This window comes from Myotis davidii, unplaced genomic scaffold (genome assembly GCF_000327345.1).
Source record: "Myotis davidii unplaced genomic scaffold, ASM32734v1 scaffold1363, whole genome shotgun sequence".
NCBI classification, from domain to species: Eukaryota; Metazoa; Chordata; class Mammalia; order Chiroptera; family Vespertilionidae; genus Myotis; species Myotis davidii.
The window spans coordinates 118,769-143,443 of record NW_006294347.1 but is presented as its reverse complement, the minus strand read 5'-3'; the positions used below and the strand labels follow the sequence as shown (position 1 = coordinate 143,443).

Below are 24,675 nucleotides of genomic sequence, written 5' to 3'. Positions count from 1 at the left end.
GAAAGAGGAAGGTCATTCAGGAAAGGCAGCCTCCCGAAGGAGCTGGAGGACAAAGACGCCCTGGAAACTTCCAGGTTCATTAATGGGTTTTACACAGCATTCAAGTGGTATTTCTCCTTCAGAAATAACACTGTGGAAAGCGTAGGGGACTGGCTCAAACCTCAGCTAACACAGCTGAGTGAGTGACTCTGCAAACTAAAAATAGCTCCTTTCCCACTCGCTCTGACAGATTTCACTTAGAACCTGTGCACAGGTTGATCCTCCAACAAACAGTTTTAGTCCTGCAGCAAATGAGGGCGGATGGCATCTGGGCTTGACAATTACCCAATCACTGGTTCCACTCTTGTTTGTTTCTGCATTTCCTGCTCCGATGGCTGCGTGTGTGCACACGTGCACGTGCACTTGGTGCTCCTCACCCAAACGTGGGCAGAATTTAAACCAGCAACATGACTCAGGGCCATGGCTGCAGGCTGAGCGCAGAGCAAAGCCCAGAGCAGCCGAGTCAGGCTGCTTGCCTTGGGTCTCCTAGCGCCCAGCTGGCCTCTCGGGCCTCAGTTTCCTCAGTCACGAAAAGAGGAGACCCTGTTCTGGTCTCCTTCACAGCACTGCACTGGATCAAACGAGATCACACATGTGGAAGTTCTTTTCCTTCAGAGAGTTAGTTGTCCTAGCGGAAGGACGGGTGGCAGTGAAGGGGCAGGCTGGACAGGCAGCCGGGCTGCAAAACAAGGCTGGACCGTGGGCAGGATCCCGACTGTGCCAGGAGGTCAAGCAGATTCAGAGTCACGGTTTCAGTTCATGTTGTCCCTCTGCTGAAAGAACCCAGTTCAAGTAATACTTCCTTTTGTTGGTGTCTTTGTTAGTGTCTTCGGGATAAGTCATCCTGTCGTCACTGCTCCCCTGAACTAACACACCTCTGAGAGCACTTTCACTCTGTGCAGTGAGGAGTTATTTATGTTCCTGGAAGTTCTTGCAGGGCAGAGACTTGGACTCTTTATCTTCGTATCTGCTTCCCCACCCACCACCACTGTGTGGCCACCACGGTGAGCAGAAGGTCAGCGCACACAGAGCCGGAGGGGGTGGCGGGCGGGGAGGCCAGGAAGATAGTGTCACCAAGGCCTGCCTGCCCCTGGCAATAAGGGCAGAGCCACAGAGATGAGAGTCAAAACCACACTGCTAGTCCTGGGAGGACCAGGCGGGAGCATCCTACTAAGTCCCAATGACCTAAACTGGAACAGGAGGCCCTGGGGACAAGGAACAAGGGCAGAGAACAGAATCAGGGTAAAGAGGCAGAGCAACGCTCAATGGCACTGAAGCCTGTACTTCTCGGTTGGTTGACATGCCCAAATGTTAACTCTGGTTAACGTGCCAGGTTAGCACTGGTTAACACAGCAGAGCCAGCAGCTAGGGGTTACGTAATGTTGGCTGTGACACTGAGGGACTCGAGAGGCAAGAGCATTACAAATTTAAGCAGTGATCATTTATATGAAATAAGAGTCACAGATGGAAGGGATTCTTAGATCTGTAAGAAACATGAGGAATCACATGGTCTAACATCCCCACCTACATGGGGGAACTAGGGGTGCAGGATGAAAGAGCTCTGGCCCAAAGTCATTAAGTCAGGACAAGACCAGACCTAGAACTCAGGTCTTCTGACTCTGATTTAGACCTTATCCCTCAGAGGCTGGCTGTCCACCTTCAGGAAAGCAGGTCTCCTGATGGGTCCACTAGCACACAGGTGCCCAGCTCTACCTGCTTCAGAACCTAGAGCCCTGCCGTGCCCACTAAGTGAGCACAAACACTTCTGTCCAACTTAAAATGCAGGCTTCCACCTACAGATGGGACTTAGAGCCAATATTCCACAGGGAATGTGCAGGTAGCAGCCCCACGTAGGGCTTGGAAAGCAAAAGGCTGTGTGGTGCGTGCTTGCTGTCAAGAAGCAAACCTGTCCACACACACTCTGCCCTAACACATGCAGGGGGGATTAACGCCAATCGCTGTGCTACCCCTGGAATTTTCCAAGCGTGGCTAGAGAGGCCCAGGACCTGAGGCAAAGCTGACAGTGCATGAAACACACAGTCGTCACCACTAGAAGAGCATTAAAGGAAGACCTACCAGAACTAAAATCTCAAAGTCTTTCTCAGGCCAGAAATGAGACACAACCCAGGAGGAAAAAAATGAGACTCTCAGGGAATCAGAAACTCTGAAGCCCAGACTTCCAGAACTTTCACCCAGGGGAAGATACACATGTAAAAGGGCATATGCAACTTCACTTCATCTATACAGAAAATATGTGAGCTCCAAGTACTTCAAGTCTAAGTCCCCGCCTCATTGTTTAGCTACAGTGTGATGCCAGGCCAGTGACCCCCCAGTCTGAGCCTTTGTCTCCTTACTCGTAAAGCGGTGATTATAAGCTGTGTCAGGTTTACTGTGATATATAAAGCATTAGCACACGGCCTGGCCCGTAACAACCACCGGCACGGATAACATTGTGTTTATTTGCTTTCTTCTGCTCACAGGAAGGGATGTTTATAGCACAGTGCAGCTCTATCTACCTGTGCTTTCCCCTCCTGCCAGGCTGTCCCTCTGGACCTGAGGCCTCAGCCCAGACAGCTTTCGCCTCCCTCAGCTTATCCTTTGGACATAAAAAAGGCAACTGGTCAGCTATGGGCCACAATCAGGTCCTTGAAGATCTGGAATCAACTTAGTTCAAGGCTATTCCTGTCTCCCCAGGTGTCCAAGAACCTCCCCGGCCAAGCCTCTGCCAGGGTAACACTTTGCCTTTTCCAAGGTGAATGGGGCTTGGAACGGCATTTGGGCTTGACATTTTCTCCTGGCAGTTTATAGCTGCCCACACTGGCTTGGCTCTGGGCCTCAGGCAAAGACGGATCTTGTAGGTCAGACCTGGACATCAACAGTGGAGATAATTCCCAGCCCCAATTTACCAACAGAAAACAGCCTGGAGTCCGAACCTGTAGTGAAGCCAGAGAGTATACACACCAGCCACCAAAGACTGGAGCAGAGATGGAGGGGAGCACTAAACGGAGCTGCCACGGGCTCAAGCCGACTCCTCAGAGTGCCCTGTAAGAAGCTAAACAAGTCACATCAATGTCAGGCTCTCACAGTGCTGCACATTGTGGCCACCACAAGGTGTTAAAGGCTTCAAAGGGGAAGAAGAGAAAAGGCCCAACAATAACTGAGTTCCTGCCAGGTGCCAAGAACTTTGCAAGTAATCCTCATTAATGACCTTCTGTGGTAGGAGTTATCCTCATCTTGCCAATAAAACCAGAGACTCAAAAAGCTTCATGAAGCCCTAGCTGGTTTGGCTCAGTGGATGGAGCATCAGCCTGTGGACTGAAGGGTCCTGGCTTCGATTCTAATCAGGGCACATGCCCAGGTCACGGGCTGGATCCCCAGTAGGGGACATGCAGGAGGCAGCTGATCAATGATTCTCTCACCATTGATGTTTCTATCTCTCTCTCCCTCTCCTTTCTTCTCTGAAATCAATAAAAATATATATTTTTTAAAAAGCTTCATGAAGCCTCCGTGCCTTTGCTCTGCGACCTGACCACAAAGTCTTGGTAAAAGAGCTCAAAGTCTATATACCAAGCCTCAGGCCCTGAACAAGCTAAGCAGACAAAACCAGCTTGAATGCTGCATTCCCTCACTCACTACCAGTGGAAGCACCTTCTTCCAAACAGAAAGCAGAGAAATACAGCGTAAGTCATAAGGATACTCATGGCCTTTGCCCCTGAAATTTCATCCCCAACTTTGTATCTTCAAGAAACAATTCGAGTATTCAGTGCAGAGTCCACCACAGTGCCACTTCCCCGTCCCCCCGAAAAAAAAACAAGAATATGATCTTGCACAGCCGGCCTGACTCAGTGGTTGAGCTTAAACCCATCAAGCAGGAGGTTATGGTTCAATTCCAGATCAGGGCCCATGCCCGGGTTGTGGGCTCGATCCCCAATAGGGGGCGTGCAGGAGGCAGCCAATTAATGATTCTCTCTTATCACTGATGTTTCTATCTCTATCTTCTCCCTTCCTCTCTCTGAAATTAATAAAGACATATTAAAAAAAAAAGGATATGATCTCCATGTCGAACATTCAAAGAATGATTTGGAAAATCCAAGAATCTTCCAACCACATAAAAGCCATTTAAAATGACCTTATAGACCAAGAAAAGCAAAGCATGTGATAAAATAAATAAGACAGCCCTAGCTGGTTTGGTTCAGTGGATAGAGCATTGGCCTGCGAACTGAAGGGTCCTGGGTTTGATTCTGGTCAAGGGCACATGCCCAGGTTGCTGGCTTGATTTCCAGTAGGGGGTGTGCAGGAGGCAGCCGATCGGTGCTTCTCTCTCATCACTGATGTCTCTCTCTCGCTCTCTCTCTCGCTCTCTCTCCTCTCTCTCCATTCCTCTTTGAAATCAATAAAAATATTTAAAAATAAATAAATAGATAAGACAATACAAAACATTATAAGTAATTCTGTAAAGGTGTAGATGCAAAAAGAAACGTAGTTGTGTTAAGGTGGTAAGTTATGGTTGGTTTTATTAAGTATTATTACCATGTCCAAATTGTCTCTGTGGTGTTGTTTAGTGCCTTTTCGATTAAAGATAAAAAGAGACAGAGAAAGACAGACAGACTCCACCACGCAGCACTAAGGAAAGGCCCGGAGGACCAGGGCTGGGATGTGAAGCAGGAACGGAGATCGTCCTACATACCCTACCCGGAAGGAGGAGGCCAGGCAGGCCCTGGGGGAAGGGAAGCCCTCTAGGTATGGAGAGGGTTGTAATTAGTCTGATGCTAATTACAGAAGTCTCACTAGCTTATTAATTTTTGACAGACTCTGAATGAAGACTGAATTCCTTTATCAAGCCAGCTTGAGTTCAGAGGCACATTTCCTGTGTGGCCATCCTCATTCTTCTCAAAAACTAAGCCTTTTTTTTTTTTTTTAAGGGCAGCAGTAAAGTAAAATTTAGTAACAGAAACACACACCCTGGAGAAATTAAGACTCCTGCCTCAAATGTAGAAATTCAAGACATTTAAGGGAACTACAGGGGCTTGAATGAGCAAATGAGCTGCAATGCTTTCTACACTGGGAAATACAGACAGAAGTGCAGAAATACTTAGCTCAGAATGAAAGGCCCCCTAGTCAGGTTCCACCCCATCTTCCTGATATTATCTCACATTTGGCCCACAGACACCCCATTGCTCCAGGGGTCCCCCAAACACTTCACCTTCCTACCCCGTGACTGTTCAAGCCGGTGTGCCCACTTGAAAGTCCTCCTCTCCTAGCTGCTTGCTCACATCTGACCATCCTCACGGCAGGGATCGGAGGCACATCCTCCTCGAAGCCTGACCCAACCCCTGCACCCTGATGCCATTTCTCACTCTGGAAGTGAACCCAGAGTCCCTGGAACCTCTCCAAAGGAGTTACACACAGTCTGCCTTGCAGTGGCATTAGCTGTACAACTGCCTTTTCTACCACATTAAACCACAAGCAACCTGAGGCAAGGACCCTTCCAGATTCCTGCGTGGAACCTGCCATAATGTCTGGAATATGCGCACACAGTAGGCCCTCAGTAAACGCTTCACTGAAAGACAAGGAAAAGAGATGCACCGCATCTTTGCAGAGTCACTCCTACCTCAGTTGCTCCAGTTAAGCAGTGCAGAGACGAAGGCGTGCTTTCCCATGGTCTCGAGCAGGGGAGGGGCGAACCCTGCTTTTCTGGTCTCCAGCCTTCTTCAGACTCCAACTTCCTCCCTAGTTGACCATAGTCTGCTCGGCCCCAGGTAAACACCTTGCCAGTTCCTAAAAACAAACATTATTTGCGTTAAAGCTACATTCCACAGCTCTCATGGGTAGGCACTGAATTAGAAGAGAAAGCGTGAACATTTGTTTGAGTACCAACTACTATGTACCAGGAGCTTTCCTATCTACCAGTAAAGAAAGCACGGGTTCACTTTTCTTTTTAATATTTTTAATTAGTTTTTAGAAAGAGAGAAAGGAAGAGGGAGAGAGAGAGGGAAAGAAAAACAACCATCAGCAACTTCTTGCACATCCCTCACCTGACTGGGAATCACACTGGCAACCCTTTGGTGCATGGGATGATGCCCAACCTATGAACCACTTCAGCCAGGGAATGGGTGTTCACATTTTACAGGTGTGGGAAACTGAGGTTCGACGAGGTGAAATACTAGTAACTTGCTCAAGATCCAATCAGTGGTGAGCACCAGAGCTGGATTCCAATAGGCTGATTCTAAAACCCACCCTCCTGCATCTTAACAGACATGGACATGACTACAGGGGACACCCACCCTCGCTTCATGGCCTACCTACTCTCTCCTCTCCCCACAGCCTCCCTGCACGTTACCCAGATGTCTTGTTCTCAGGCTCTCCTCTCTCTCTCACCTATTCCAGGGTCCCATCAGCCACCCTGAAGTTCCCAGGCTCCTGACTTGTCCTGTGTTACAATCTCTTAGGTCTTACTCTGAGCTCAATTAATGGCCAGTTTTGTGTGGTTTCCCCTCCATGTAACAGAAGAGGGCCTTTTGGAGTCTAAGCTTTTACTCAAAGGAGCAATCCTAAGTCACCAGGCAAGTGTCTATGTGTGCTGGGGAAGGGAGTAGAGAAGGAAAAAAAAAAAAAAACACACACACACACAAAATCACTTAGAGCCAGAAAAGCGTTCAGTTCCCCAGATGCACCACCTGGGAAGCTGGCCAGTGCTGAAGATGATTGAAGAAAATGAAGTTTGGAGAAAGAGAAATGGCCTCTCTTCTCCCAGATAAGAGAAAATTCACCAAACTCATTCAGTTGTACCAAGTGGCGCATTTGTTATTTCAACAGAAATGCAAAATCCGATGAGGCATAGATTATTAACAGATTCTCTGCAATAAATATGCATAGCCATGTGCGCTGTATAAATACTTTATACATGTTTATTTTAACAAAGAAAAACTTTGCTTACGAGACAAAACACCAAGTAATGCATATTAAATTCTAGACGAATCTACTACATTCTCTGTGTTTAGTATCAAAGCTTCATCCGGCCCCACACTCAACATATGGCTTATAGTGTCAGCTAAAAAACAACCAGACTCGCGGGGGAAATGTCAGAATATCGCGGGGATGCAGGGCTCTGCGGGGATACGATTCTCAGGATCCGTCTGCTCTTAGGCTCCGACAGATGCCAAGAAGTGCACCAGAACCTAACTTCTGAGCTTCTTCAAAAAGGAAGCAAAGTCTGGGCAGCCCATGAAGTAGCACCTAGAGGCCTCACCTGTGCTGTTCCTTTTGCCATGGATGGCCTTTCCTTACATCACTCACCTGGTAAATAATGGCTGAAACTTTACAGTCCAGTTCATGTACCACCAGTTCGGTGAAACCTTTCCTACGCCTCAGGTCTCCACAGAAAGGGTGGGACCCACCCTCCCATGAGCCATCTTTATGATTGTACTCATCAACTACTATGCTTCCATTAAACAGCCGAGAAAAGTAAGGTTCAGAGAAGTGACCAGCCCAGGGTCACACAGCTGGGCCACCTCTCCTTCTACAAGCCCATGGTACCTCTCTACATTGGTTATTCATACTGGTGCGCATCATGGGTAACCACTCAACACTCTTCCTTCGTTTCTGTAGGATTAGAAAAAAAAAAAGCCTATGTGCCCATACCCAGAAAGCATCCAAAACTGGCAAACTGTCCCTCTACCTGAGCTGGCTGATATTTACAACCAAACTGCCTTAGCAGGGAGATTCCTAAGCAGCCAGAGGAGGAGACCATGATGTAAGTGACCCTAGCACCCCTCTGCTGGGAAAAACTGGCAGTTTGCTATCTGCAATTCTACAGAACTGTGTTATCACACACCCCATAACGAACCCTTTCTTATCAAGTAAAACATCGTAGAACCTTCTCTGCTATTGATTACTGATGTCCACAAGACAGGCAAGGCTGCCAGGAAATGGTGCCGCCATTATGACGTCTCCAATAGCAATTCAACCATTCTACTTACAGAGCACTTTTCACCTTCAGTGTACTTTACAAAGATTAACTAATTAATCCTCCTGCCCCTGGGGAGGCCATAGACATTCTATTAGAGACAAGCCCAGAAGCCAGGCCGACTTGGTGCCCAGCCTTCAGTCTCCAGCCTGTTTGCACAGACAGGCAGGCACACTCTCTGAAGCTGTTTCCCCCAAAATACATTCTGCATCAGAAAGCTCACAGAGGATATAGGAGATACTTTTATTTTTTTCTTTTAAACAGATACTTATGGCCCTAGTCAATTTGGCTCACTGGATAGAGCGTTGGCCTGGGGACTAAAGGGTCCCAGGTTCGATTCCGGTCAAGGGCATGTACCTGGGTTGCGGGCACATCCCCAGTGGGGAGTGTGCGAGAGGCAGCTGATCGATGTTTCTAACTCTCTGTCCCTCTCCCTTCCTCTCTGTAAACACTCTATAAAATATATTTAAAAAATAAATAAATAAACAGACACTTATGGACCACCTCCTAGGTGCCGGCAGATTCATAGACACTCTCTCAATTAATCCTAGTAATTCTGTGACATATGGATCATGAAGCTTCTTTTACAGATGAGGTGAAATGACCTGAGAGAGGAAATGACTTGGTCAAGTCGAAACAACCATCAAGTGGCAGAAATGAGATCTAAACCTGTCCCTCGGACTCCGGGACCAATAGGATCGCTAATGATCGCATAGCTGCTGCCACGACTGGACAAACCCTGGCTGAGAAACAGCGTTCTGACAGTGTTTGAGGAGGGGAAACCCAGATTAAATGGATCTGTTCTGTGTACCATCCAGCTTTCCTCACTTCCCAGGAGGACATGCAGAACTCTGGACTATGAGTACTGAAATCCAGGCGTTAAACATAAGGATTATGATTTTAGGTTACCTCGAGTCAAAGAAAAGAATAAATCCACACACAGAAGATGTTCTTACTGCACTGCAGATAAATGTCTGCCTCGGGCTGAAGCACACCATCAAATCTAAGGAGACTCAGATAAAAAATGTAGCAAATGGAATCTTTTCCTTAAAGAATTACATATTACTACCATACAATAGAGAAACATTAATGTCACTCAAAAAATGTAGGCATGTGTCTCCCAATAAATGATGAATGACAAATAGCTCAACATAAAGTCAGCAAGCAAAACCTAATTCAAAGGTATATCATGTGAGAATTAACAGAACTATGGAGCCAAGAAATGTACATGGCAAAGGATCCCAACTCCAAGTGGAAAACAGCAGGGGCCAAATGAGTAGTATTAACAATGAATGCACGGGGAGCTTGAAGGAAGCATTTCAAGCTACAACGATCCTGGCAGGCCTGATGGAACAAGCGGCATTTAAGGTGAACTTCTGGATAGAAATAAAAGGGAAAATGAGAGAGAATCTCTAGGAAGATTAGCAATGACAGAAATTGAAAGACACAAGGTGGGGCAGGTGGATAGTGAGAGTCGGGAAATATTTTTTCCCTATCAGTAAATATTTTTTAACATATCACCAATGTGTGTGTATTCATTTATTTATTAAAGTATGCACTTGGCCCTAGCCAGTTTGGTTCAGTGATAGAGCGTCAGCCCTTGGACTGAAGGGTCCCGGGTTTGATTTCAGTCAAGGGAATGTACCTCGATTGTAGGCTCAATCTCCAGCCCCAGTCAGGGGTGCATGTGGGAAGCAACCAATTGATGTGTCTTTCTCATATTGATGTTTCTCTCTCTCTGTCTCTCCTCTTCCCTTCCACTCTCTCTAACAATTAATGGAAAAATATCCTCAGGTGAGGATTAACCAAAAAAAAAGTGTGCACTTGTACTGCATACATTTATAAATTATAAATGTACTCTTACTCAAAAATATACAGTGTAAAGCATAGTCAAATAAAGAACATTTGAGAGAATTAGATTTTTTAAAAAAACATAAAAGAAGTCCATTTTCTCTTCCCACATCCTGGCAATTGCTCTTGCATGCTCACTTTAGGGACTACGGCTAGACAGACAGACCATGGGGAGACTGCAGACTTTTGAGCAGGGATGGGGCCTGATGAAAGGAATGTCTGGGGATGGTACATCTGGCCAGAGGGCTCCAGTAATAATAATATTCATAACTAACACTCCCATCACATCTACTAAGTGCTAGGCACTATTCTAAGCATTTTCTATATAGTATCCAGTTTATCTCTCCCAACAACCCCGTGAGACAGACACACTTACCTGCCCCATTTACTGACAGGGAACAGGGCACTTACCTTGTTCCCAGTGGTAGGAAGAGGGGAGGGGCCAGGAGGGGAGGCACGGAGGCAGGGAGGAAAGAAGCCCATACACGCACACAATAACACAGTCTACGATGCATCAGGGCTGAAAGGGGGGCTGGAATCAGGTGGTGGTGAAGAGTGAAAATTTGCGAGGCGTGGTACCCAGTTAGAGGAGATAAGCAGCACTCTGAGACCAGGATTTCCAGCTTAGTTGGAAGGCGGTGATACCACAAAAAGAAACAGACCAAGGGGCAGAGATCCAGCAAACTACGGCCCGCGGGCCGGATCCAGCCCATTTGAAATGAATAAAACTATTGAAAAAAAAGACCGTACCCTTTTATGTAATGATGTTTACTTTGAATTTATATTAGTTCACACAAACACTCCATCCATGCTTTTGTTCCGGCCCTCCAGTCCAGTTTAAGAACCCATTGTGGCCCTCGAGTCAAAAAGTTTGCCCACCCATGTCAGCTAGACCAAGGTTCCCGGCAATGAAATTCATAAAATGTTATTTCATTTCCAAATGACTGAATTCTTCTGGGACCTTTGGCAAAAATCTTATCAAACAGTCAACATAAATAAAGAAGTAAAGGAGGAGGAAGACAACTAGGTTCACAGCCCTGGGGGAGGGAAGGGGTGATGCTCTGAGGTTAGAGCAGTGGTTCTCAACCTTCCTAATGCTGCGACCCTTTCATACAGTTCCTCATGTTGTGGTGACCCCCAATTTCATTGTTACAAATTGAACATAATTAAAGCATAGCGATTAATCACAAAAACAATATGTAATTATATATGGGTTTTCAGATGGTCTTAGGTGACCCCTCTGAAAGGGTCGTTCGACCCCCAAAGGGGTCGCGACCCACAGGCTGAGAACCGCTGGGTTAGAGGATACTTAGAAGGGTGGGTGGATGGTGACTATTCAAGGGGGTAGCTTCCTTTACTCTCCATCACAGGGCTACCTGGAATGGTGGTAAAGACAGAGGAAAAGCCACAGCTACAGGCACAGTGAGAAGCTGAGCTCTTCAGTGAAGAGGAATTTCTACCCTGCTCCAGGGAAAGGGGTCCTGAAGGTGACAAGAAGGTAAGTCAGCATAGGGCATACAGTCAATCATACTGTAATAACTATGTGTGGTGCCAAGTGGGTACTTGAATTATCTGGGAATTATTTTGTAAACTATATAATTGTCTAGCCACTATGCCATACATCTGACACTAATATAAAATAATATTGAATGTCAACTGTAATAGGAAAATAAAATTTAAAAAAAAAGAAACAAAAATCTCAGAGAACCACGTTCCTCACCTTGGTCATACTGGTGTAAGTTTATAAATTAGAAGGACTGTTTGATTAATGTGTGTCTCCCGCACCACAGAGTCAGCTCTACAATAGCAGAGGCTCTCTGCTTTTGCTCCTCCCTATACCCAAGAATAATGCCCAGCACAAAGTAGGTGCTCACTAAATACCTGTGGCCTGAATGAACAAATGACTCTACCTGCCTCTTTCTCACCACTGTGGAACTGCATCACTCGCTGGCTCCTTCTTGAGCACACTATCCAATGTCAGCAAAATGGGATGAGTAACAGCGACCACATAGGGTTGTCGCAGGGACACTTTTGCATGAAGTGCATGACCCATAATAGTAAACGTTAGCCACTATTCTATTATTCCCCCAGACTGAACACCCGAGCCTTGTTACCAAGGATTTCTATAGTTCCCCCTAGAGTTTCTACCAATTGGTCAAATCTTCTCAGCCAACTCCCACCTAACAATGTCTCAGGGTCAATTCAATGTCTCTATCGATAATTGAAGAACGAAGTAGCACTGAAGGCTGTGCCATGAAATTCTGGGTTTCTGTTAAGATGCAAGCACAGGCTCTGGCCCAGCAGAGGCCTCTGAAGTACTGCACGACACACATGAACTACAGCCAGGAAAGAAGCAAAGAGGAGAGCAGTGGAGAAGAGAGGTGAAGCAAGGTTAGCCAGGAAAGGGAGGACGCGTCCATCGAAGGCTCAGGCCTGGGTCCTAATCCTGGCCTCTCTGCTAGGCTACATGACCTTGAATAGGTCCCTTCTCCACCAGGGGCCTCAACTGCCCCATCCGTAAAATAAGAAGGCTGGAATAGAAGACCCTTGAGACATCTTCCTGATCTAAACTTTAATAAATGACGTCTATGCCGAAACCGGTTTGGCTCAGTGGATAGAGCGTCGGCCTGTGGACTGAGGGGTCCCGGGTTCGATTCCGGTCGGGGGCATGTGCCTGGGTTGCGGGCACATCCCCGGTGGGGGATGTGCAGGAGGCGGCTGATCGATGTTTCTCTCTCATCGATGTTTCTAGCTCTCTATCTCTCTCCCTTCCTCTCTGCAAAAAATCAATAAAATATATTTTAAAAAAAATAAAATAAAATAAATGACGTCTAAAACTCTTCAGGGTCAAAATGAGCAGTGTATAACATAATGTTATTGGCTCCTTTGGAAATTTTAGTCTGCCCATGTCCTAAAATAAAACATCTACTATAATATCAAAGACCACTCAGTTCACAATTTAAAGAAAAATTGGAACTGGACTGCATATCCTATTATTTTTTAGGAAAATTTCCCTAGTCCCCAAAGTCATATCATGAACAATATCACATAATAAAAAGTTTGGAATTTTTTTAAAAAACTAAAATTTCCAATCATGAGCTGCCCAATTAAAAAGGGGAAAAGAGGCAGCAGCCTGCAAAGAGAGAGTGAACAAAAAGGGGTAGGAGAGAATTTATTTATTGAGAGCTCACTGACTCTAACACTCTGCTTCTGGCACTGCCATTAAGTTGTATAATTTAATCAACCCTCATGATTGGTGTGAACAGGAAAAGAAACAGATCACAGAAGTCAAATGACTTGCTCAAGATCACAAAGCTAGTAAGTGGCAAGTGATAATACTAATACGGCTGTTCCATTTTCACCACTGACTTCAGTAGCTGTCAAATCAGAACACCAGTGGCAGAAGACGGACTGCACCCTGAGGAGCTCCCAGGCGGCTATAGGACTATCTATACCACACAGGGTTGGAGCTTCCCAGAAAAAAATGGATGCTTTCTGCTCCCAAACCAGGAAGCCCCAGTCCTAGTGTGTTTAGCAACTCCCTTGCCTTCCACACAGTGCCTTCCCTCCAAATACCTATGTTCTTCAATGCTGGGGGCTGCCCGTTGTCAAGGGCACATGCACTTCCTCCCTCCTGGCCTTAGGGTCATGCTGTGCCCCAGCTCGAGATGTTGGTCAGCCTGCAATGCTGGCGGGCTTGCTTGTTCCACCTACAGCACCTGACTCAGATGCCACTGCCTCCCTAACGCGTCCCATCATCCCTGTCAGAAGAAGCCAACCCTGCCAGTAGAAGCCACTGGCATGGTGCTTGTATCTCTGTTCCAACAACTATTCTATGCCACCAATATAAGATTATTTGACATGTCTTATGTTGCCCTCTGTATTCATCAAGGTTCTCCAGGGAAAAGGAACCTTTTGGGACAGAGAGAGATTTATGAGGAACTGACTCACGTGATTATGGGGGCTGGCAAGTCAAAAATCTGCAGAGCCGATGTCCCCCGCCAAAGGCTCTCCATCAGGAAGAGCTGATGTTCCACTTGGAAAGCAAGTGAATTCTCCCTTACTCGGGGAAGGGTCCGCAGTCTGCCATCTCCAGGCCTTCAATTGATTAGGTCAGGTCCACCACACTAGGGAGGGCAATCTGCTTTACTCACTCCACCATGTAAATGTTAATCTCATCCAAAAACACCCTCACAGAAATACTCAGAATAATGTTTACCAAATATCTGGGCACCCTGTGGCCCAGTCAAGTTGACACATAAAACCAACCATCACATCCACTAAGGAGTGAAGAACAGTGAGCCTTTCTCTCTGTGTCCTCACAGCACCTAATATAGGGCCTGATGCAGAGCAGGTGCTCAGTGTTTGCTGAAAGGAAAAGGAGCTATGGGCATCGCTCTTACCATGCCACCAAGGACAGGAGACACCATCCCATCCAACTCCCCAAAAAGAAAATAAAACTGAGAACAATAAATAACTTTTCCAAGTCACACAGACTACTCAGAATCAAAGCCGGGCATTCACAATTTGCAACAAATCATTCCTGAGCACTTCCTCACTGCCAGGTGCTGTCCCAGGTGCTAGGGGCCACAGCATTGAACAAAACAGACAAAACTCCCTTCCTTCACAGAACTTACATTCTAGTATGGGGAAGACAGACAATGGAAAAAACAACAACAAAAAAAAAACCCACATAGAACACATCCCCTGGCATATGACTTAGGTGTTAGAGAGGAATGTAAAGTAGGGAGAGGAGACAGGTAGAGCTGGGGAGGGAGGCGGAAGCCCGGGACCTGCACACAGCTCCCCAATCCTTGTCTGCAGCTTTTCCTCTATAGCAGCGGTTCTCAACCTGTGAGTCACGAACCCTTTGGGAGTCGAATGGCCCTTTCACAGGGGTCGCCTAGGACCATCGGAAAACACATATATAATTACATATTGTTTTTGTGATTAATCGCTATGCTTTAATTATGTTCAATTTGTAACAATGAAATTGGGGGTCACCACAACATGAGGAACTGTATTAAAGGGTCGCAGCATTAGGAAGGTTGAGAACCACTGCTCTATAGCATCCGATCTTTCTGAAAGGAAGAATCTCAAATTTAAGAGACCTCACCCCATGCTAACTACCTCTCAGGGCTGTGATGAAAACGGAGACAATACACATGCATGCACTTCGTAAACTCTAAATGGAGGTGCTGGTAGCATATGATGACTATCACTCTTTCTCTAGAGTCAGTTTACGAAGAGCCATCATGTGAGGCTGGAACACGATTCCCGGTCCTGAGGGGCCTGCCCTGGCTGAGTGCAGGGCTTCCTGCGCCTCCACGGGCCCAGCAGCACATCAGCCGCCACTCGCACCCAGCAGCCACTTGACACCAGAGAAAACTTCCTGATTGAGGCCAGCGCCTCTGCAGATGTTTCCCAAGTCATTTCACATCCAAACGCCAAAGCTTCTTCGCATCCTTTTAAACTCTTATTAATAACACTTTAAAATGCAGATTGCTGCCTAATCTTAGCTGCATAATTAAAAAATATATAATCTTGCTTCTCTGCCTCCCAGCAAGAAAGGAAACTGTACCCCAGGGCTTCTGCAGCGAAGAATCATACCCTGCAGTAAAGCTGGTAGGAGGCCCAAGGAGGGGAGGCAGTGGGGAGAGTTGAAGCCAAGAAGTGAGGCTAATTCCTTAATTTTAGAGAAAATGAAAATGAGGCTGTAGGAGGGAAATGATTTGCCTAAGGACACACATGTATTTTGGCAAAGCCAGAACCAGAATCCCAGTTTCCTGCTTCCCAGTAGACTCTGACTTCTGCCTCGGGGTGTGGAGGAAACGCTGCTGCTCACCAGGGGCGTTCGCAGCGCGCAGGGCCCATCAGTCCGCTGACGTCAGGCCAGGGAAGAGGGGTGGAGGAAGACAGACTGTAGGTTCCTGGAGGGTAGGAATCTTACCTATGTGACTCTCCTTATGCAGTGAGCACTGTTCACCTGGAGAAACAGCCATAGGTTTCAGATGTTCAAGGGGATTATGGGAACGGGGTTCAACGTTCTTTACGTTCAACTTAGAGTCACAAACTGTCAGAGAAAAAAGGGACTCCATGGCACCCTAACCCAACCATCTGCTTCTAGAAGGGAAAAGTGAGGCCCAGTGAGGAAAGTGACTGATTTATCCAAGGTCACTTAGTGAGTTAGAGGGAATGCAAGATCAGATCCCAGGCCACCCTGACTTCTAGTACATCCTGTCCACAGCTTCTCAGAAAAATACCCCCAACTCCGCAGGATTCTCCCCTCCCTACCTAGAACTGCCGTCCCTGACCCAGACTTCAGTTACTGCCCATTGCAAAAGATCATGAGCAGTTTCCATCTCTGTGAAGTTACAAAACAAGCCAAACACTGCACCCAGCTGTTGGTGAGGCCGAGTTTTCCACTGATGACGATGACTCACAGCGCCCGAGCTGGAGGCAGGAGCTGGGAATGAGACTTAGCAAGGGAAAGCCGCAGTTCGCAAGCACGCCTGGGCCTGTAGAGGAATGCTTGAGTTCCTTCAGTAAAACCCCAGGATCTGGCTGTGGGAGCACAGCGCCCCCTGCAGACCACCATGAGGCCGGGCAGCAGCAGGGCCAGAGACAAACCATAAACTGGGGCCAGCCATTCTACCAAGTCCCCACCAAGATATCAAAGCTGTTATATTAGCAAGCCAAGAGATCCCACCCCTCACCCCCAGAAATATTATTTGCATCCTCAGCTTCCAAAGAGAAACTGGGTTTTGGTGCATGGGAGGCCCAGATTAAGAACTTCAAGCTGGGGAGACAAAGGTTCCCCAAGGGCAGGAGCAAGGAGGGGAGGGAGCCTATCCTGGGATGTCAGTTCACGGTCAACTAGCGACGTTTCTGGACAAGACTTTGGATGGCACCTCTCAAATTTCTCCTAGCCCCACCCCTGGGAACTCTCCCAGGGTCCTCCTGAGATGTGGGTATAAGAGACCTATTGGAGACCTAACAGAGCTGCACTCATTGAGTAGGAGAGCTGTTTCCCACCCCCAAACGTCAGGACACTTCAAGGGAGAGAACTGAGCAGCAGAACAAGGTTAGAAGAGTCCATGGAAGTGACGATGTCCACTCTGCTGTCAATGGTTGGGATTTGCCACTTGTTTCAAGCAGAACCACTAAGAAGAACCAGAGTGACCAAGCACCCACCAGGTAAAGAAAGATAATCCGGAGGCGGGAGTCCCAGTAACTTCAATCAGGGAAGGGGGACGCGTGGGATCAGAGTCCACTGTCAAAGCTGGTGGGCTGTGTGACAAGCACTGACATTATATACAAATTGTTCATCTGAAGGTGCGGGGCCTTGCGGTTTGAAGGGCCGCCAGTCCAGATCCATGGTGGGACAGACTGTTTCCTTCCACATCTGCTAATTTCCCTCCCACTAGGCTCTCTGCTCCCATCTGCCCCGCAGGCCCCCGGAGAAGCCCCTTTTATCAGCACCCACCTCCTGTAAAAACCTAACATGGCTTGAGACTCCCTCTCAGGGCCTTCCCCTTGAGTCACACCAGACACAGTGAGGACCAAAGCCACAGAGCCTTCCTTGGAGAGGCTGACTTCCTCCCAGGCCAAGGACTGGAAAAGGCATCTGCTACACAGGATTTTTCATTTCATAGGATCAGCTCCAACCAAATCAGCAGAGCACTGTTACTATGGACCATCTGTCAGGACCCGGAAACAGCTCTGTTACATAAAGGGGCTGGTGTAATGAAATTTGTTAAGCTGGATTCTTCCTCTAGAGCAGTGGTTCTCAACCTTCCTAATGCTGCGACCCTTTAATACAGTTCCTCATGTTGTGGTGACCCCCCCAACCATAAAATTATTTTCGTTGCTACTTCATAACTGTAATTTTGCTACTGTTATGAATCGTAATGTAAATATCCGATATGCAGGATGTATTTTCATTGTTACAAATTGAACATAATTAAAGCATAATGATTAATCACAAAAAACAATATGTAATTATATATGTGTTTTCCGATGGTCTTAAGCGACCCCTGTGAAAGGGTCGTTCGACCCCCAAAGGGGTCTCGACCCTCAGGTTGAGAACTGCTGCTCTAGACGAAGCCCTTTAAGTCTCTCTTGGGAGGGGCCATGTGGGGTAGTGGAGGGGCACAGGGAAAGGGACCCATGGGGCCCTAATCCTGGCTCTGCATCCATTAGCTGTGGGGCCATCTCCCCGAGCTTCTGTTTTCTCAAATTTCAAATTAGGATGTAATGGTCCTTCCCAGCATTATAATTCCACGACTTAGGATTTTTTTTTCCCACCAAAATGGCAAAAAAGTAGGATTGTGCTGGTATTAGTTTTGTAATATAAAGAGCAGTGCCTTCATATGTGTGGGCTTAAAAGGGAGAAATGGGGAATTGAGCCACGGACGCTGGGGCTGGCTGGAGGAAGTGAACAGAGGAGAAACCGAAGGTTGAGACATCTGTCAGCGCAGGCAGGAAAGGCCCAAGGAAATCCCCAATGATTTCAATGGGAAGCAGAGCTGTTTGTGAGCCCCGGCCTGTGCACGCGGTAATTTCCAGTTTACAGAGTGCTTTCCTAAGCAGGACCTTCCTGGAGCTTCACAACACCCTCGAAGCTGACAAGGCGACGCTGCTGGCCCCCATTTCCCATTGGGCAAAGTACGGCTAAGACCTGGATAAGGTGGGTCCACGGCTCTTCACCGCCCTTCAGTCTCCTCACCTGTGACATGGGAGTGAGCCTTCCTCGGCAAACTATAAGGATGAAGCAGGTGATTTTTTTAAAGCCCTGGCGCAATTCCTAGCACACAGCACATCCTTAATAAATGCAAAGAACCCTTCCCCCACACCTCCGTCTCCTCAGGGTGGGCGGGGACAGCCCCACGGTGGCTCATCTTCAGGCTCCTAGGAAATACTCAAGCTGGAAGGAACATGGCGACTCCCTGCGTAACCTTCCCTATGCCCGAGACACCTTCCGAGGAGACAGACCAATATGTCAGATGACTCCAGTCCCTAGTGATCGAATGGATTCTAATAATCACCCCAGCTCATAGGGCAGCCGTGGGCAAACTACGGCCCGCGGGCTGAATCCGGCCCGTTTGAAATGAATAAAACTATTGAAAAAAAAGACCGTACCCTTTTATGTAATGATGTTTACTTTGAATTTATATTAGTTCACACAAACACTCCATCCATGCTTTGAATGAGGATGCGTGCCTATGATACTCGAATGTTTCCAGTCCCTTCTCCTTCTGTCTGGTCCCATGTTGAGCAAAGTGCAGCAGGGATGCCCGGTCGGCTCGGCGTGGCTCAGTGGTTGAGCACTGAACTATGAACCAAAAGGTCACAGTTCGATTCCTGGGTTGTGGGCTCGATCCCCAGTGTGGGTCATGCATTGGGCAGCTGATCAATGATTCTCTCTCATCATTGCTGTTTCTCTCTCTCTCTCCCTTCTTCTCTAAATCAATAAAAATATATTTTTTTAAAAAGCCAGGGTATACTTCCCGCTTCTATGCCTTTGTCCTCAGTATTTCCTTCTGCCTGGGAGGTCCTCCCCTCACCTCTGCCTATGCAATAAATGTTTGTTAAATGAAAAGGTGAAGGCAGGAAGGAAGGAAGGTTGATTGAGTGAGTGGCGTAACATATCCCTGTGCAGCCGACAAATTAAGGATTATGATTCTCATTTAACGGATGAGGATATTCAGGCCCAGAGAGGCTAAATGACTTGCCCAGCATCACACAGCCAACAAGCAGCCAAATCAGAATTGAACCTGGCTCCTGAGGACTACTTTGGCCACGTCAGGCTTCCTCCTGAGGTAAAAAGTCGCTCTCATATTAAGAAAAAGCTGATCCAAGATTCCTCAAAATGGGCCACTTTCTCCTTGGCACACACCCGAGAGCACTCTAAGGCACTGGCTGGCACTCCGATTATTGAGCGTTCCCGTGAGACAGGCAAGGTCCCCTGAGAAAGGGCAAACGCAGTGCCATCTGTCAGGAACCTAAAATGATGGTGAAAGTACAGGCTGGTCACTTTGAGCTCACTTTCAGAGGGTTCCTGGAACAAATCAACCGGCCAGGAGAGAGGAAGAGGACTCCTTGAATGGAGGTGCCAGGGACCTCCGAGCCCTTCCCAGGCCATCCGGTGAGCTTGCAGCATCCTGCTGCCCCCACCCACTGTGGACAGACAGGGAGGCTGAGGACCCACGGCCAGGCCTTGCAGACAGGCAGAGGCAAAGCTGGCCTCAAGCCGTGGGGCACCGGGCCCGCTGTCAGCCTCAGTGAACTGAGGCTCCCGGTCTGGGCTTCTCTGAGACGGTGGGAAGAGGGCAGGGCCGCAGCTGGGTCTCCTAAGCACAGTCACTGAAAATGCACAGCTTCCACATGAAAAGTTAAAGCCATCCCATGGAACTAGCCCCCACTGAGCCTCTGCTCTGCGCCAGGGGAGGGCCAGGGATGAATACAACAGACCAAGTTCCTAATCCCGAGGGGCTCGCGTTTGGTGAGGAGAGAGTGACAAGTAAGTAAACAAGAATGGCACTGTGGTCTCAGGCAGTGAGAACTGATCTCATGAAAAATAAAGCCGGTGGGAGTAGACTGTGGCTGGGACAGACGGGTGGTGGCTATCTGCAATAGGGTGACATTTGGGCAGAAAGCCATGGGGGTGTGGCAATGGCTGGTGGGGATCAGAGATGAGCACTTGGGCAGAGGGGACCACCAGAGGAAAGGCCTCTTCTCAGACATAAACCCGAGCTTGCAGGGTTGAGGAGTAAGTAATTGGCAGCACCTGGCAGAGCACCTAGTCCATGGCAAGTTCTTGGCAAAGACTGGTTCCCTGCCCTCCTCTGACCCTCTTGGATATTTTTTAAAAAATTCGTTCAACAAATTGTGCTAACTCGTGTCTTATTGCAGCATGCCTCTGACAAGGCCCTAGGCCTGCCCATCTGTTGGGTGTAAAAGCTGTGGCATGACCCTTGGCAAAGGTTCCGGCACAGCACAGCCTGATGGGAGGGCCTTAGCCTAGATGAGAACAGGGCAGACCGGAGAGCAGAAAAGGCAATGGACACTGCCCTCACTGCAGGTGGGAGGTGGACATCATTAGAACCAGACACTCGAGACACCTGGATCAAGGCAGAGCGTTAACTCCTGTCTCCTTCCCTTCTTACTTCTGGCTCACTGGCCCAGGGCCCAGGCCCTTGTCTCCTGACTCACCCATAGGGCAGCCAGCTAGAGGCCAAACCGATGGCAGTTCTGGTCACAAGCAAGGAGATAACTGGGTATTATTACCTTATGGTGAGACCTTAGGTAGCCCCCTTCCCTCTCTGGGCCTGAGTTCTCCCACCCATAAAAGGAGAAAAGGGCCTGGGTGACCTCTGGGGTCCTTGCAGCTCTGACCTTGCTAATTCTGACTCTGGAAGCTGGCCCAACCCCCGCCACCGCCCCCCTCCTTCACCCCCAAGGCTTTCTGCCTGCCCACTGCTGCCATCTGGTGGCTCCTCAGGGTCAACTGCACTTGGCTTTAACCGGCCCCTGACAAGCCCCCTTATTCAAATGCAACTATTTCTAAGAGTGAATCCTGCTCCAGCTTCAGCTTCACACACTGCACTTCTCCAAACCGCAGATCAATTGGTATTCACTGCCAAACTCAAAAACCAAAAATAACACCAGAACTTTATCTCTCTAGGAGAGATGACACACTGCAGCTGAGAGTCTGACCTCCCTACTCAGAGGGAGGAAGTGACCTGCCCAAGGTCACACAGCTGCCTGGCTCCCAGACCAGCTCACAATTCCACTTTATCACAATGCTCAGGGCTGGTGGGCACCCTGGAAACCAAAATTAAGTCAGTCCACAGCCAAGGAAACAAAGCCTTTGAAAGGTGGGAAACAAACTATCAGGATCCCCTGCAAATCTCAAGAAGTGGTAAGATAGAGTATGTCAACATGTGAGCAATGCTTGCAGAAATTCACCGGAAATAACAAACTGGCAGCGCCCAGGTTATCTCCTAACCTTGGAGAGCCTCGATCACAAGGACACCTGCAGGTCTTCTATAAGCCAGCCTCCAAGCCATCACCGCAGCCTGAATCCTAGGCTAGGCAGCTCCCCAGAGGACAAGAAAGACACACTGGGGAGGCAGCATGAGTCTGCATGTGCTTCTGCACCACATGAGCTCCTCAGGATAGAGCTATAGCTTGTCTTCTCCACCTTCAGGCCTCTCAGCACCTGGCCAGAGGAGCTCAGTAAAGGTCTACACAGGCAGATCCCTTAGATTCTTATGCAATCATGGGAACTGTCCACCCTTTGTGGACTTAACTGACCACTCTTGGCTCTGCCTGCAGCCTTCTCCTGAATCCCATAGTGCAGATCCTGAAAAAAACATACTGTAGGTCACTTGCCTTTTCTGGCCTATTATCTCACATATGCAGCATAATTGGGCTCTACTGGATGACCTTAAACGTCCTTTTAATTCTAAAATTCTAGAATTTGAAACCAAATCAAGGCCAATCAAGGCTACTCTTCATCTTCACCTGCAGGGCAGATATGAGAAAGGAGAATGTAATCAAACAATACTTCCCTCTAGTGGTTTAATGCTGTCACTACACTCTCACAGCTCTGAGCCCTACCACTAAACTCTATTTAATCCCACCCTGAACTCTGAACAGAAATCGGCTTGCCCAGGTGCAAAGGAGCAGGAGAGACAGCAAGGACACCAGGCCCCAGGAACCAATGAGGCCTCTGAGCAGGATCCACACCAGTGTAGAAATTCTCCATCTTTATAAACAAGTACATCTTGGAGCCCAAAGGACCTTTTGTGACCTCTATCTCCTCTCTTCAGACGAGGAAACCAAGGCGCAGGGACATTTAGAAGGGACTTGACTGAGGTCACAAAGCTGACTCAGAACTGGGCCAAAAATAGATGCCTGCTTCCCTGCCTCCTTCTACAGTCTCTTGCCTCTTTTCCATGCAACCTCTCAACTGAGGCCAGTGGAAGTGACCCGTTAAGGACTCAGACACAGGAATGGGTGGCAAAGAGGCTATCCGTGTACTGAGGGGCAATTTTATTCATTAACTTTAACATTTATGGGGGGGTATAATCAAACTGAAAATTATATGGTCTGCATAGAAAATATAAAAGAAAAGAAAATCCATTCATAATCCTACCAATCAGAGATAATATACTGGCATATTTCTTCTAGTGTTTTCTATGCAAACATCCTTTTTTGAAAAATGGAAGTTATGGTGTGATAAGTTATTATAATGTACTCTTTTCACTTACTATAGCATGAGCATATTTCTGTCACTGACTGCCACTCTAAAACATTCTAGTTAATAGCTATATGTTCCAACATGTGGTTGTACCACAGTTTACTTAACTAATCCCCCTACAGTCTCATTTGTTTCCATGCATTTGTTTTTGTCATTATAAATTAGGTTACAATGGATGGCAATATTCTTAATATTTTAACATCCATAATTATTTCCTTAGGCCAGTTTTATGTATACTTATATATGAATGACAAAATTTCAGAGCTGGAATGGCCCTTAGAAATTATTATGTCTACATCTCCTATTGCCCAAATGGGAAAAAGAAGACCGGAGACTTTTATGTCTTACCAGGAGACAAAAAGACAACAACAGAACCAAGTCCCAAACTGTCCACTCCTTCAAATGTGACCTTCCAGAAGGATTTCACACCCTTCCTGAGGACCCTCACCCACACTGACCTCTCCTTCCTCTGAAACCCTAGTCCTTTTAGTGTCGGGGCCACTCCTCTCGCTCTTTGTCACATTCATTTTTATTCTTCCACTAAATATTTAATTTGTTCAACCAACTATAAGCTTCCTAAATGTAGTTCTGGATTGTGTATTCGCTTGTATTCTGTAGCATAGTGCTATAGACATGTAAGTGAGCATTCCACAAACACCAGCTGAAGAATCAAGGGTAACTAAGAATCACCTTCCTTATTGCTTGGGAAAGTCACTAGCAAAAGCTGGAGAAAGAGGCTTCTTGGAAGAGTAAAGGATGTTCTGTTAATGAGTTAAAATATGCTGAGACACACACAACTTGGAATCAGAGCAGCAGCCTTGGGGACAAAAGACCAGGTTCAAATTTTAGCTAACCAATCAGGGCCTTGTCTGTGCAGCAAGGATAATAAACACCCATCTTGCCAACTTCACATGAGGAAATGGATGTGTAAGCACTTGATGGTGATAAAAGTGGTCCATGAGAGCTATGACTTGCTATCCTATATAATAAAAGGCTAATATGCAAATCGACCAAACAGTAGAACGACCAGTCACTATGACCTGCACTGACCACCAGGGGGCAGATGCTCAATGCAGGAGCTGCCCCTGGTGGTCAGGGCACTCCCACAGGGAGAGCGCTGCTCAGCCAGAAGCCGGGCTCACAGCTGGCAAGCACAGTGGCGGTGGCAGGAGTCTCTCCCGCCTCTGCGGCAGCACTAAGGACCCCTCAGGGGATGTCTGCCTGCCAGCTTACATCCATGCGGGGAGTGGGCTTAAGCCAGCAGGTGGACTTCCCCCAAGGGGTCCCGGGCTACGAGAGGGCACAGGCCAGGCTGAGGGACTCCCCCCAGTGCATGAATGTCATGTACCGGGCCTCTAGTCTTATCTAATAAAAGAGAAACATGGTAATTAGCACACAACCGCTACCCTTCCCATTGGCTAATCAGGGCGATATGCAAATTAACTGCCAGCCAAGATGGCAGCCGGCAGCCAGGCAGCTTAAAGCGAACATGAGGCTTGCTTGCTTCAGTGACGGAGGACTGCAATGTTCCCCGCCTGCCCTGCCAGCCTCT

General features: G+C 47.6%; 1 protein-coding gene across 1 annotated transcript in view; it reads right to left on the bottom strand.

Annotated features, from left to right (window-relative positions):
* The window catches only part of SERGEF (secretion regulating guanine nucleotide exchange factor), a gene marked incomplete at its 5' end in the record, with an annotated part of 194,103 nt that overhangs the window by 139,225 nt on the left and 30,203 nt on the right, over positions 1-24,675 (bottom strand). The window contains 1 exon segment of the mRNA XM_015566995.1: positions 5,651-5,817. Within this exon segment, the coding sequence (XP_015422481.1) occupies positions 5,651-5,817 (167 nt within the window).